General features: G+C 53.0%; 1 protein-coding gene across 1 annotated transcript in view; it reads left to right on the top strand.

Moving 5' to 3' along the window:
* COBL (cordon-bleu WH2 repeat protein) overlaps positions 1-13,613 on the top strand; it is a 270,206-nt gene extending 256,593 nt beyond the window's left edge. Inside the window, exons 13-15 of the mRNA XM_068550231.1 lie at positions 446-565; positions 1,201-1,482; positions 12,310-13,613. Of these exons, the coding sequence (XP_068406332.1) occupies positions 446-565; positions 1,201-1,482; positions 12,310-12,327 (420 nt within the window). The 3' untranslated portion in view covers positions 12,328-13,613. The remainder of the gene's footprint in view (positions 1-445; positions 566-1,200; positions 1,483-12,309) is intronic.
* Positions 13,614-15,697: the final 2,084 nt, after the last annotated feature.

The following is a 15,697-nucleotide window of genomic DNA, read 5'->3' as shown; positions in this document are numbered from 1 at the left end:
TGCCCCCATATAGGCATTTATCATCTTGCAAATGTTATTTAATAGCTACACCAACACTGATGATTGGGAACTGTGTCCTCCATTTTGCCATTGAGAAAAATGGGGGTCACCCTGCCAGCTAGTGGGGACCCAGGCCTCTCATCCAGGTCTGCAGGACTTAAAGGCACATATCTGCTCAGGAAAGCTAGGACCAGTAACAGGAGGGATATGACATTCAGGGGCGATCATCCTGTGCTACCCCAAATGTATAACCTTTGAGTTTTGTACAGTGTAAGGTCAATCCAGAATCCCAACCTGATAATTTTACCTTCTAACAGACAGAGACTGTGAAACTGACCCTGTAGGTCTGAACTGTTAACTGTGGGTTTTCTCTTGCACTCCCTTATAGTCAGCGTTCCCCCATCTCCTGAGTGACATGTGTTGACATCGTTAATAAATATTCTAGACTCCAGAACCCGGCTCAGAGGGAGGTCCGAAGAAACCATCCTACACAGAGGCAGACAGCGAGCGCTCAGCCCTGCTGGCAGCCATCCGTGGGCACAGTGGCACCTGCAGCCTGAGGAAGGTAAGAGGGGCCTCCACAGCTGCCCCCCACCCCAGTGATCCCGGGGATGCTGCAACAGCAACCGCAGGAGAGGCAGTGAGGGGCAGCCCCTGCACAGAAACTCTCCCTCCCTCTCCCAAACGTGTAAGTCCTCCCTGCATATCTGTGCACTTCCCCAAATTCCGGGGACCCTGAGCCTGGCTTCAGGGCTTAGATCACCGAGCAGTGGGAGGCGGCAGCGTCTCAGCTCAGGGATGGAGTTGCTGGTCTGGCACAGCTGCAGGACCACCTGTACTGGAGCTCGGGGACAGAGGGTCATCCAGCTTCCAGAGCCAGAATCCAAGGGAAAGCGGAACGGACACCTTCCCTTCCGTGTTTGGAGGAGGGGTCATCCCCATCGGTTGGTCGTTGGTGTGTGGCCTTGGGGTCTGTCCAGACACGCCACGATGAGGCAGGAGGGCAGGGGTCTCAGTAGGGCCAGACTGACAGTCCTGCTCCCTGCCATCAGTCATCTGCCAACCCCCCCCCCCAGCCCCCAGGAAAGCCCAGGGATGGGGAGCAGACACGCCCCCTGGGCTGGCTGCACGGTCAGATACCCTGTGCCACCTCTTGGAAAGGACCTTTGGGACACTGTCATTTAGCCGTCTCGTTGCTAGGTGACGTCCTCCGCCTCTGAGGAGCTCCAGAGCCTCCGCGGTGCCGTGGTGTCTGCACATGGGGCAGAACCCACGGGGCTAGAAGACCTTGGGATCCAGTCGGCACCCGCCCTGCCGCCGGCGCCGCCGGCGCCGCCCCCGCCCCCTCCAGTCACCCAGGCTCCCACCACATCCCGGACGGCGTCCAGGTCCAGCGCGGGCCCCCTCAGCAACCCAGTGGACGCCAGGCAAGCCTTGATGGACGCCATCCGCTCAGGCACAGGGGCCGCGAGGTTGAGAAAGGTGAGGATGCGTGACTGCGCGTGCGCGCTCCTGTGGGCGAGAGGACGGGAGAAGAATGCCCCTGGGCAGACGCGCACTCAGCGTGGTGGGAAGTCGCTGCCGAGCTCGCTCCTGGGATGCAGGGAGGGCTCCAGTGCGCTCCTAACCCCTGAGCGCGTTTCCACCACCCGCGGCTGCCTCTGATCCAGGACGGCCACCTGTGATGCATCCTGAAGGGCCTGCACCACACTCATGGCCTTCGGCGGGGTTCCAGGCGACAGCATAATTGGTTAATTAATTCATCTTTCTCCCTTTCCTTCTTTCTTTAGTAATTTTTTTTTCTTTTGCCAGCATACGTTTTGAAAATTATTGCATTTGACGTCCCTTGGGCAGAGCACACGTTTCTGGTTTTTCTAAAGCTTCTCCTCTATCTGGTCTTACGCTGGTCTGTACATTTATGCCCACCTAGTCCCTGAAAGCAGTGGAATTTGTGGCGTCCAAAGTAGGATTCCCAAATTGAAAGGACCTTTGGGCCAGATGGATTTTGAGATCTCCTTTAACTCCAAAATGATTCTGTGCATGGACTGACCCCCTCTCCCTGCCTGTTTCTAGTGGGTGGAGGAGTTAGGCTAATAACAGGGAGGTGGTGACAGGTATTATTTTCTGAGAGATTATGTCCAGATCCTAAGCTTAAGTTCTCACACGTACCTGAAGAGGTCAGTACTAAGATTATCCTCATTTTACACAGAAAGTGAATGAGGCTCAGAAAACCTGAGTAACTTGCCCTTGTTCACATAGGGCTGGACCCAGACAGGGGACAGTCTGGGCACAGGATGCCCACTCTGCACTGCTCTGAAAGAGAGCAGGTGGCCCACGAGACCGGTGAGCCACTTCCACAGAGGGCGGCAGGCTTTGCTGAAAAGGTTTCCCACCCAGGAGCCTAGGGGCTGAAGGTAGTCCTCACTGAAGCCGGGACGCCCAGTGGTGCCACCCTGGGCAGGAGCGGTCTGAACACCACTGACTGGGAGCGTTCCTGGGGCCACGGCCACGGCCCCCGGGTCAGCCCCAGAGCGTGTCCGTGTGATGGAGAGGCATTCATGCTGTGTGCTGTGGCCCTGACAGGGACCCAAGACATCACGTAAGGAGGATGCTGAGGGCAATTCACCACTGAAAGCACAGCCCAGCCTCAGGATGCTGGAAAAAGAAAACGTGCTTAACCACATGGCACTGGATGGCAGCCAGTTTCACACTCTCTCCTCTGGATGGGGGGAAAGGGCAGTTAAAAATTATTGAGGGCTTTTGGGTTTTCTTTACTTTTTTTTTCATTTCTATAGAATTTATATATTTATGAACTTAGAACTTTTATTACATAGAATGAGGGAAAGGTGAAGAAATTGGGGTGAATGGCTAAATAAGTGTCCTGATAAGTGGACCATGTGGATTCTGATGAAGAGAGCTCTGGAGTTCAACCCTGAGACAACCTCTCTCCTCCAAGCACATTGCAATATCAATTGAAAGTAAGTGCCTGTCCACCGGTCAGAATGGCCATCATCCAAAAGTCTACAAATAATAAAAGCTGGAGAAGGTGTGAAGAAAAGGGAAGTCTCCTACACTGTTGGCGGGAATGTAAATTGGTGCAGCCACTATGGGGAACAGTATGGAGTTTCCTTAAAAAACTAAAAATAAAGTTACCATGTAATCCTGCAATCCCTCTCCTGGGCATATATCTGGAGAAAACTCTAATTCGAGAAGATACATGCACCCCAATGTTCATTGCAACACTATTTACAATAGCCAAGACATGGAAACAACCTAAATGTCCACTGACAGATGAATGGATAAAGAAGATGTGGTACATATATACAATGGAATATTACTCAGCCATAAAAAAGAACAAAATAATGCCATTTGCAGCAACATGGATGGACCTAGAGATGATCATACTAAGTGAAGTAAATCAGACAGAGAAAGACAAATATCATATGATGTCATCTATATGTGGAATCTGAAAAAAATGATACAAATGAACTTATTTATGAAACAGAAACAGACTCTTGACATAGAAAACAAATTTATGGTTACCAAAGGGGAAAGGTCGGGGGGAGGATAAATTAGGAATTTGAGATTAACAGACACACACTACTATATATAAAATAGATAATCAACAAGGACCTACTGTATAGCCCAGGGAACTCTACTCAATATCTTGTAATACCCTATAGGGGAAAAGAATCTGAAAAAGAATACCTGTATAGTATAGATATACATACATCCATATATAACTGAATCACTTTGCTGTACTCCTGAAACTAACACAATATTGTAAATCAACTATAGTTCAGTTAAAAAAAAAGAAAAAGAGAAAGAAAGGAAGTGCCGGTCGTTCTCAGAGAATCCAAAGCAACACAGCTGATTATCAACCGTGATGGTCTGGCTGGTCTGAGGGAACGATTTTGAGTCTCTAAAACACTGTTTCGAAGTGAGATCCACAGGACATCTACATCCTGAGTCAGATTTTTCAGGGGTTTGAGCCTACTAATCTGCAATTTTCTAGTATTTATCAAGTCACTTTACATTGAGGTTTGAGATAATTATCCATGTCATTTGAGCTTTTGATACAGTTTGAGTAATGCTGACTGTAATTGTATGAAGGCTGTACTCATTTCTCACATACAGCATCTCATTGACTGGTTTTGGATCATTTCAAATAGTTGTTGCTCTCTCCACCTCCCAGGGGTCATGTGGAGCAGGGGCCCAGAGACCAAAGCCTGCCTGGGCTTGCACAGCGGGGAAGGGGCCACCACTGCAACCTTGAACCTCAGGCTTTCTCTCTCTTAGAACGTGTGCCCATGCCTTCCAGAAAAGAATTTTACAAAACAAGTTTGGGAACTGTCCAAAAGAGCATAGGAAGCTGTGCCACGAGAAAGAAAGTGGGGAGAAACACAAGGGCAGCGGTAGGAAGGGCCGGGACCAGGCGGGGCCTGCTGGCCAGTGGGCGGGGATACAGACGGGGGTGGGGGGGTGTATCCACCCAGTGAGCAGCTCGGCCCTGGCAGTGCCCACAGGAAAGGTCCGGGGGTGCTGAGGCCAGGCCGTTGCTCATCCTGATCTCAGCTTTGTGGCAGCAGCTTCACATGGCCATCGAAAGCCCACGTTTGGGCTTCCCTGGTGGCGCAGTGGTTGAGAATCTGCCTGCCAATGCAGGGGACACGGATTCGAGCCCTGGTCTGGGAAGATCCCACATGCCGCGGAGCAACTAGGCCCGTGAGCCACAACTACTGAGCCTGCGCGTCTGGAGCCTGTGCTCCGCAACAAGAGAGGCCGCGATAGTGAGAGGCCCGCGCACCGCGATGAAGAGTGGCCCCCACTCGCCGCAACTGGAGAAAGCCCTCGCACAGAAACGAAGACCCAACACAGCCATAAATAAATAAATAAATAAATAAATAAATAAACCCAAAGTTAAAAAAAAAAAAAAAAAGCCCACGTTTGGACTGTTTCTTGGATTAATCTAGGTGTTGGGGCCTGCATTGCCCATCCTGGGAAGGGTGAGGCAGTGAGTCTGGCGCGTCTGAGGTTCTGGTGCCCTTGGGCTGCGAGCCGGGCCTGAGTGAGCACGATGAGGGTGACCTGGGAGACCCTGTCCCTCTGTCTCCCCAGTGCACCACATCTTACCTAGTGGCCTAAGGGCTGAGTGACAGGGCTGTGTCACTGCTCTGCACAGCGACCCAGACCCCCTCCCCTCTCCCCCTGCTCACACTCTGCATCTCAGGGCCACGTAAAACCTGCCGAAGGACATGTGACCTCGGAGGCCAGGACCTGGACAGTCCGTCCACCCAGAAGCCTCAGCTCAGCCCCCATCAGGGACACCCAGGTGCGCTGGGCCAGGCTCACCTGGAACCAGCGGTTGTCCTCCTGGAGGTGTGCACCTGACCTCCTTTTCGACTGCCTTGCCCTCCCTATTGGTGTGGCACAGCAGACCTCTGACACCAGGGGACACACGTGCGATCCAGGTGACCAGGGCCAACTGTACCTTCTCTGAGGAGTCCAGTTAGGCGGCACTTGTCTGCGGGGCGCTGGCCACGGAGGTCTCTGTGGCTTCGCAGCTGATGCAGTTTGGGGTGTGTTGCGGCATTTACACCTCGAGTCATTTGAGCTCTGCCTCTTTAGCTTTCTTTCACCTTTTGGGCTTTTAAAGTTGCGTAACCTGAAGGAAAGTGAGCGAAGTGCGGGACTCCTGGATCCAAGCAGCGTGGGCCGCACCGTCTGTGGGTTCTCAGTACGAGCAGCGGCTCCTTCCTCCTTGGTGTTCAGTGACGCTCCAGGATGCGTGTAGCCGGGATAACATCCTGGACTGAGGGCTGTTCCCGGCTCTCCCGGGTGGTGTGAGGGGCTGCAGGGCCTGAGTCCTCCAGGCGTCCTCCTCCCGGAGAAGTAGGGCGTCCGGCCGTCCCGGGAGGGCTGGCAGAGGTGAGGGGCTCTCACCGCTAAGGCGGGCACAGTTACTCAACCTTCCCTGAACACGCGTTTTGCGTCGGTGACGTTGCCGCTTATGATAAAAGACAGAAGGGTCGATGTGATATAGGAGGAATCATCACCTTAAAAGTGAGTTGGCCATTGTTCAAGGCGATTGGAAGTCTGTTTGCCTCCCTCCACAGTGTGGATTGAACGCCCCGCCTCTGCGTTTGCAGTTGTCAGGGACGTTGCCCACTCTGTGTCTTCCCTCCAGCCCCAGATGACAGCATCCTCAGCTCTGCTCTGTCTGCTCTTCCTTCCGCAGTGGGCACTGCCCTCCCTTCCTGGGGGCAGGGCTCAAATGGACCCCAGAATCCACTTCTGCCTTCCACTCCATCCTGCATTTTTTTTAACATATTTAACATCTTTATTGGGGTATAATTGCTTTACAATGGCGTGTTAGTTTCTGCTTTATAACAAAGTAAATCAGTTATACAGATACAAGAGGGAAGAGATGGAAACATCCTGCATTCTTATTCATGGTGAAACTGTGTGCCTTGGACAGCCATTGTCGGTCTGTTTTAAATGCATTGTTTCAGAGGGCCTGGAATGGACACCAAGTGCCCTTCTAATCCGTGTTTATATTTAACACATTCACACGTCCAGCCATTCATTTCGCAAGCATTTCCTGAGAACCCACCAGGGTCCAGGGACTGTAGTAGCTGCTTGAGGTGGAGAGATGAATGAAGCATTGTCTGTGCCCCCGGGGGACTCTCAGCCAGGAGAGAAAGAAGGGGTTGGGGGCTTGTCCTTGGCCTTAGGGACATCTCACAAAGTTAGAGACCTGGTGAAAGCCCCCAGACCTTTTCCTCGTGTGTCCTAGCTTTCCTCCAAGGAGGGCAGAGGGCGAGCATCTGCTCTGTCCAGACCTCCCTGGACGGAGAGCCTGCAGCTTCCGTTCCACAGACGGGAAAGTGGGGCACAGATGTCCTGAGGGCCTCGTCCCGGCCTTAACTAGGTCAGTGCCCCTGCCCAGCCAGCCTCCGCGTCAGCCCGGCACGGGCGGACGCCTCTGGGAAATGCCTCATTAAGCCCCATGGTGGGCACGCCACGGCTGGGCCCTCCCAGGTGTGCGTTTTCCCACCCCAGGAATGAACTGATTCAGATCACACGTGTGTCCTGGCGCTTGGCCTTGGCAGGAGACCCTGTGAGAAGTGATCAGACGTGTGACACCATCACCGTCAAAGCCCAGGGAGCCCCTGAGCCAGGACAGAAAAGCAGCAGCAGCAGTGAGTGTCTGTTCTCCTACGCCTGAGCACCTTCCCTTGTGGGCGAGAGAAGCCCAAGTTCTGTGGCTGGGGGTTAGCTCGTGAGAGCCGTCAGCCAGCAGCAGCGACTCTAGGCCGTGCTGGGCTCGGCAGGGCACCGTGTAGACCTCTGATGTGTTTCAGTGAAGTTGGGAGAGTTCAGAGGCACAGACAGGTTAGCTCTGTCTTTGCTGCCCTGTGACCCTCCTGCCTATACAGACCTTCCATGTGACCTGTTTCTCCTGCAGGTGGAACCCAGGGATGCCTGTCACCGCTGCAGTGACCCCCTCAGGGCCCGCATGGGTGCGGTTCCCTATTCCTGGAAGGAAAACGTTTCACCTCCTAGTCTTCCCAGCTAATTCCCAGTCGTCCTGCGTGTTCCTGGATTAACCTCAAGCCCCCAGAAAGTCTCCCGCAGCCCCCAGGCTGGAGGAGGTTCCCCACCAGAGCATCACCTCATTTCCCCTCATAACCACATCGCAGCCTAATCTCAGTAGCGATCTGTGTAACTCCTGTGCGATGCTTGTCCTCCTGCCACACGGTGAGCTCCGGCAGGTCCCAGCGCCTTGCACAGCCCCAGACACAGAGTGGGTGCTCAGTAACTATCTTCTGGGGGAAGGGAGCGAGGGCGCCCATTCTTTGCGACCACATCGCCTGGCTCTCCAGACCAGTGGCCGAGTGCAACTCGGGGTCTCCGGGCTCAGAACTCGTCTATTTCATAATCATGATAAACTTGCCAAGAATCTGTTTCACACTGGAAGAAACCACCTTCTTTTCCTTTGGAGAATAAGTTCCGGACATCTCCAGTCTTCTGCCAGCGGTCCCACTCCCGTTCTGCAAAGCTGGCTGACAGCCACATGGCTGGGTCCCTTGGGAGTCCGTTAGCACCCCAGGAACTCATCTGTCTGGGTGGAAAGAAGGGACCTGAAACAGAGAACCCTGCTGCTCCCTGACAACTTCTTTCCTTCCCCTGGACACCAGCCCTCTGTCACCACTGTTCATTTTACCTTTTTCCGTATAAACATCATTTTCCTTGGCAGGTGAGGAAGCAAAATTAAACTTGGATATTTGTACAGCTTTCTGACTTGGCCTCAAACTGCAAGCTCTGTCCCTTCATTGATTTTCTTCTTGTCCAACCAAAATAAGAAAGAATCTTTCAGGAAGCTTGAAACCTTTGGGATGCCAGGAACCCTTCCAGTGTTTTTCTTCCAAGCTGTGCCTTGCAGCACGCCCTCCTCCCCTGGGGGGTGCCCTCTGTCCTCCTTGCCCACCTGAATTTGGTCACACCCATCCCGGGGCGGGTCCACTGGTCATGTGAGTGGGCACTGGGCAGCAGAACGCTCCCCTGCCCCAACCTAAGTAGCGATCACTTACCAGTGTGGCTTTAAACTTGGGTTGACACTAATGGCCATCAGTGTGATTTATGCTACCTTGTGGCCAGTTCCATCACCAAGCTGTCTTTGTTGAATTGTCCAAGTCAGAGCTTTTTAAGGCTGTCCTTCTTCAGTTTCCTTCTTGACACCAAAGTTTAGGAGTTCTCCTTTTCCTTCCTAGATATTTTCTTAGTTTACTGAGAACTTTTACAACCTGGATGCAGCCATCGTGTTGCTATTAGTGGTGATGAGAGCACCTTCTAGGTCTCAACCAGCCAGGGATTCAAATACCCCCCAGCCCGGGTCTTCTGCGCCAGCGACACTCAGGTTGCCAGGCTGGTGTGAAGCAGGCTCGCTGCCAGGAGAGCAGGTGATGTCCAGCCCCTGCTTCCTTCACTCGCCTGCCCTGTAGCTCCCCTCGCTGGGCCACAGTCCCACCCACTACCCCTCTGTGTCCTGGGAAGTTTACCTTAGCAACTTGGGACCGCCTCCTGAAAGTGGCTTCTCGCAGTCGGGCCAGGCTTTAGGTGACCGAGATGTGCAGGATGTCTCCTGCCTCGCCCCCAAACCTCCGTTCAGTAGTCATCTCATCGCAGCCACCAGGACGCTGGTGCTGGGATGAGACGAAGTGATGGTGGTGCTGGTGACAACGCGATGAGGTGTACCTCGAGCCTCACCGGGCAGGTCTGTAGTGCAAATCCCATCATCCCCGTTTACCGGGGAAGGAGGGGGCACCCCCTCCCTGAGACTCGCCCAGCCCAGATGCAAAGTCAGTATAGCCATACAATGAATCACTACCCAGCAGTAACAACATCGATGAATCGCAAAATAATTATGCTGAGTGAAAGAAGCCAGGCCAAAAATAAAGCCAGACCAAAAAATAAATAAATATTTAATCTAAAAATAAATATATGTCAAAACATATCAAGTTTTACACTTTAAATGTGTGCAGTTTATCATATATCAATTAATTTGTTAAAACAATAACAGTAAAGATACATTTTAAAAATCCCTCCCCCTGCCATGGACCTGCCCCCACCCCTGCCGAGCTCCTTGCTTCCCTTCACTGTAGCTTCTAGATGTCCTGCCCACTCGTGCTGCTCCATTTCCCCACCGGCCTCCTCCTGGCCACTCTCAGAACCACCCTGGTCAAGGTCACAATGCTGCTACTGCCCTTGGATGCAAGAATAGCGCCCTTTATTCTCCTGACCCTTTTCAAAGGGCAGGAAATGGGATAAACGTACTGTTAACAGGATGCTGGCTGCATTTTCCAATAACAGGCTCAATCTGTTTTTCTCTGCCCAGCACACACACTCTTTTCCCTGTTTCTTGGACATTCTGTGGCAAACTGACTGTGCTTTTCCAAACTGACAATTAAAATCTTTGTTTTGAAGTTAGAGGTGTCTCACTTCTAAAGGTGTCTAGAGTTTGAAGAAAAACCCATTGAGAACGTAACTAACATAACGTTTAAAAATAAGCTCATCTGTGTTTCCCACCCTTGGGGCCCCTGGTTCCCGTTGCACTGTTTGCTGTCACCATGTGCATCCTCGTGGACGCACTCTCCCCGCGGCTCGGCAAGCGCGCTGCACATTTGCCCTGCCCCTCCGGCCACGTTCTGAGTCTCCTCTGCCCAAGGCTGCATGTGACCCTGGAGAGAGTCTTGTCTTGGCAAGACAAGACCTCTTGTCTTCCAAATCTCCTCACTCTCCCAGGCAGACCCTTCACCGTCCAGACCACTGGCCCCCAATCCCACCTCCATCCTAAGCTGCCCTGTGCGTCGGACACGAATCTTCCGTGCCCTCCTTGATATCCACCGTGTGTGTCCCATGGGCTCCATCCAAATCAGCAGGTCCAGTCTCCTCCCTCCACGCCCCCAAACTCCACATCTCGTCCCGTTACATTTCTCAGCTGGTGTGGACGCCCCTGCAGCCAAGGAGACACTGATGGGCCAGTGTGCTCGTAAGAGATGGGCTGGTGTGCTCGTAAGAGATGGGCCGGTGTGCTCGTGAGAGATGGGCTGGTGTGCTCGCGAGAGGTGGGCCGATGTGCTCGCAAGAAACGAGCGGGTGGAGCCCTGCCCTCGTGGTCATGGCCTGGGGCCATGTTCTCTTCTCACATGAGCCCGCTGGGGATTGCTACTTACTAGTATTTGGCCCAGGCCGAGACAGCCCTCTACACCCCGGTTCTCCCATCTTTATATTGGAGGCAGTACCCACAGTGATAACAATGGCAATAATGTGTCAGTGATTGGGTTGAGCTGAAGTTTTAATGAGATGAGACTCACGGAGGGCTTGATATGGTGCCTGACACAATGTTAAGTGCACAGGAAATATTCCAGGTGGTGTGTGTTGTTGGCATTACAAGAAATCCGTTGGGTCCTTGGATGTTCGCTCTGATAACACAGTGAAAAGTGGGACTGGATGCCCAGCTCCCAGCGCTGTTCCATCTAGAATGTGCTGAACTCGGGGGAACCACGGTGAGAAATCCAGTGATCCTTTCACATGGTTTCACGTGAATCTGCCGCTTTTCTTAAAAATGCTGTTCACCTTGGCCTTCAGAGGCATGGAACTGTTTCCTTCAAGATTCTGCAGTCACATTTTCTTTTTTTCTTTTTTTTTTAAAAGAATTGCAGATAAATTTATTTATTTATTTATTTATTTTATTTTTGGCTGTGTTGGGTCTTTGTTGCTGTGTGCAGGCTTTCTCTAGTTGCGGCGAGCGGGGGCTACTCTTCGTTGCGGTGCACGGGCTTCTCATTGCGGTGGCTTCTCTTGCTGTGGAGCACGGGCTCTAGGTGCGTGGGCCAGTAGTTGTGGTACACAGGCTCAGTAGGTGTGGCTCGCGGGCTGAGTTGCTCTGCGGCATGTGGGATCTTCCCGGGCCAGGGCTCGAACCCGTGTTCCCTGCATTGGCAGGCAGATTCTTAACCACCTGCAGTCACATTTTCTGCAGTTGGGCATCCCAGGAGCGGGCAGGGCTGGACTCAGAGTGGCAGGGTGAGCTCACGCATCGAGTGGTCTGGGAACGTGTGGGTTTGCAGTTGCCCCTTGGAGCCACCGACACTCACTGGCACCCAGCAAGTCCTGCTCCCGGGGACGGGATGGGGATTGATGCCGTGGTTCCAGCCCCAGAGTCCCCACACCAGCAGTGAGAGACAGAGCTGCTGGGAGACCACGGCGGGCCAGGTAACCCACAACGCGAGGGGGCAATTGGATCTGCCCACCCAGGACTGAGCAGGTATGCCTTTTGCCAAGAGATGGTCTGAACGCTTCTTGAAGAAGGAGTCCTCATTTTCCAGCAGGAAAGGGGCATCCCCAAAGAAGAAACCCCACATGCAGAGACCAGCCCAGGAGAGGGACCCCTAACCGACTCAGAGACTGGGAGGGAGCTCAGAGAGGGCCGGGGCTGGGGCCAGCTGACGGCTCTGGGAGAAGCACAGGGACCTGCAGGCACATCTTAGACCCTCCAGCAGTTCCCGATGTTCTTTCCTGAAGGCAGTAGCCGGTCACTGAAAGCATTCAGGCATGTTGTTTGTGTTTCTGAGAGTTTTCTCCTTGGGGCTAAAAGTTTAATGGGTACAGTGTAAACACTCGCTGTGTTGGGAAAGGAATATTGCGAGGAGGGATTGGCACACAGGTCCTCAGCACCCGGATACCCGCACCCTGGGCTCCGCCGCATGCCCTGAGTAACTAACTGTGGTTCTTTCTTCACTGCAGGTGCCCTTGCTCGTGTGAATCAGCAACAAGAAGCGATCGTGGCAGAAACCCCCCTGCAGGGTGCTCACCACTCAGGAGCACCACCTGGCAAGGGACACAGGGATCTGGCGGCTTCCTGGTCTCCAGGCCAAAACTCGCCTCGTCGACTTTCAGTCTGTATCACGGTTCAGAGGGACGGGGCTGCCACTCTGCCACGCGGCTTGTGCCAAGGAAATGTATTTGCCTCTGAATACTTAAAGTTGCCAATAAACTGTTCTTGTTGGCAGATTAATGGGACTGTAAACGCTGGAGCCCAACACACTTAATTACATTGATAGACAAAGTGGAAAGAATCATGCCTTAGACCGATTTTGGACCTTGGAGACTTTTACCACATGTAGATGGTTGAAACCATTTAGTTGTTGAAAATCTTTCTGAATTCTAGGGAAAATATATAAATCAGTTGAAACAATCTGAATGTCATATGCTACTTGATGTAAGAAAAAAGAGTTGGGAGGCTTTTTCAAAGGTGACTTCACTGAGTCATGAAAGTATTGGATCCTTATTCCTCAAACATTTGGGGTGAAAACCTCATGGAGGGTGGCAGACCATGATCTGACCAACTAAAGCTATTAAAAATCAACCATGATCACCCAGAATAACAATCAAATGTGATGTATGGACATGGCAGGTCTGAGTTCTCCTGAGGTGTTGGCTGAGATCAGAAGGGCATTGGAGTGGATGGCAGTGCCCACTTGGATTGCTGTTCCCCAGCGGGCTGTGATGTAGCGCGGCCCTCCCCAACTGAGGGCTGAGCACGGAGCCCGGAGGCTGCCCTGGGAGCCTTAGAAATCCTCTGCGGGGCAGAAACGTGGATGCTGGGTGTCTGCGTGTTGCCCGGATCAGATCAAAATTGTGCTGATATTTCACAATGTGGGTTTGGTCTCCGTGCTTTTGCCCAGCAGGTGAGTGGCTTCTGTGGATCACGTGGCAGCCTTTTCATAGCACACAGCACCCAGTCTCTGGTATTTATCTTAGAGGTCAACTACGGCTGTAGAAAAAGCTCTTTAAGGGATTACTAGAAATCAAGAGGAATTCCTGAAATAAAATTTCTGTCTTAATGAAGCAACAAATATGGCGGGATCCTTCGAATGTTTCACGATTCCAGAGCCGGGCGTCACGTAGGACGGAAACTGCTCTGCGTTGTCTGATGAATGCCACTCACCTTCCCCAGGGCGGCCAGGGCATCCAGCCAATCGCTCTCACACCACACTGTCTCTACTGTTGGTCTTTTAGTGCCACAAATAAAAGAAAATGAAAGTGTAGCCTTCGTGTGGATTTCATGACTTCATACTGCGGTTTGTTTGGATACCCTATGCCCAAAATAGAAAGGAGACATTCGTTTATTCAATCGGTAGTTAGGACTGCTTGCTTCCCTCTCCTGGGCACCCGTTAACAGCAGATACCAAAACCGACAGGAATCCCTGCCTTCGTGGCATTTAAATCACAGCGGAGGAGACAGACCATAAGCGAGATAAGTGAACAATATACTGAGTATACTTAGGTGCTGGTAAGTGATTAGGAGAAAAGCATGAAAAGGGGTGAAGCATAAATAGGGGGATGAAGAAAAGCCTCTTGCTACAGTGACGTTTTACTAAAAACCTGGAGGAAAGGAGAGGGCCAAGCATGGGTGGACGCCTAGCTGGCAGGGAAAAGAGCAGGTACAAAGGTCCTGAGGCAGGATTTTGCCTGGAGTGTTGGAGGAATGAGAGGAGGATAGTGTAGAAGTGTGTGTGGGTGAGTGAGTGGGGTCCACACAGTTTCCCTGGCCTCTGACCCCTGGTCCTCACGCACGACTTGGTGCCCCATTTCCCAGAGCAGCCTCGTTCCCCAGCAGACCAGGAGAGCAGCAGACGTGAGGGTAGAAGAAGCGGGCCCTGAGGACGGGAAAGGCGGTCCCTTGAGTGCACACCCACCTCCTATTGCTCACAAGGGGAGGGACCAACCTGATACTAAATGTATACCTTGTTGCGTTATGTTATGTTCTGCACCCCACACTGGGTTTGGGCTGTGCCTGAGGGATGGGACAGCCTTCTGCATTGTGCTTTCGCCTTTTTGCAGAGTGTTTCCCAGTTGCGCTTGGTGGTTCTCAGGTCCAGGGGGGGTGAGGCACCGTTTTCCAGACGAGGATCCTGAGTCCAGGAAGATTACGCAACTGATGAAGCAACTTCATCGCGTTATCCTCGTTCTTAAATCAGTGGTTCTATGATCCCTGTTGCTACAGAATTAAATCTGAACTCCTAAGCCCGTAAGCCCCCCTCACCAAGCCATGGCCTCAACCTTAGCTCTCGTCCACGTGGGACCACCACCGCGGCACTGAGGCATCCCGAGGGCGCATGGCACGCCCCTCACCCCTCGCGCACTTCCCCTGCCGGAAGTGTGCAGCTCCCCTCACCGCCCACCCCACCAACTGGGAAACCCAGCCCTGTGCTCACGAAGCTGCTCCCCCCCCCCCCACCCCGTGTGCTCCTGCGGCCAGGCCTCCTCGCTGCCCCTGTCAGCTCACTTCCGCCGTCACAGCCACCCCTCCCCACACATCACTCCTCAAGCCAGCCCCTCACCTGCCTTTCTGCCCACAGTGCGTCAGCCTTAGGGCAGGAAGCAGGTCTGAATGAGCTTTCCGGGCCCACAACACATGGCCCTGTGCGCCAGGAAAAGGCCTGGTTTACACGGCGTAATCACTAATCGTGTCTCTTCTTTCTCCCCAAAGGTCCCAGTGTAGACACTACACTCAATGGTCTCCCTCGTTGTCAGGTCCAGATGAGGTATTCAGCAAGTGCTTGATGAGAGAATGAGCATCCTGGGAAGTGAGACTGGAGCCCAGGTGTCCTGTGTCCAGTCCAGGCTTTTCCCCACTTTCGCTCTGCCTTCTGTCGGAAGGAACTCAGAGGAAGGACCGGGGAGACCAGGAGGATGACCCCCAGGGTCCCGGGAGGCTGAGAGGCTCTCAGAAGGGGCTGAGAGAATGGCCTTCAGGGCAGCCTTCCCGCCCCTGGCTCTGGCCTCAGCCTCAGGTCGGGCCCTGGAATCACCTGATTTCTTTGGTGCTGAGAGCCCAGGACCGCTTTCCCCATCTTCCTGGGCCACGTCATTTCCTCATCCCTGCAGCAGGCCTCGGGGCAGAGAAGTGGCAGCTCTGCCTCTTGTGTATCTTTAGAGCAGCAACCTACTTACTAAGAAGTCCATCCGTAGAAGGGGTTCAGGCCAGGCTGGGTGATCATGCGGCAGCCCCACTGCCTCCAGGGGGACCCCATGATGCATGGTGAGGACTGTGGGCTTGACCTAGTGACCAAATCTGGGTGGAGCCTGCATTTCTGGATCTGGTCTGCTGCTCGTGGCCCTCCCTCTG

The sequence above is a fragment of the Eschrichtius robustus genome, chromosome 8 (genome assembly GCF_028021215.1).
Source record: "Eschrichtius robustus isolate mEscRob2 chromosome 8, mEscRob2.pri, whole genome shotgun sequence".
NCBI classification, from domain to species: Eukaryota; Metazoa; Chordata; class Mammalia; order Artiodactyla; family Eschrichtiidae; genus Eschrichtius; species Eschrichtius robustus.
Note: the sequence above shows the minus strand (reverse complement) of the source record. Positions and strands in the feature narration are given on the sequence as shown.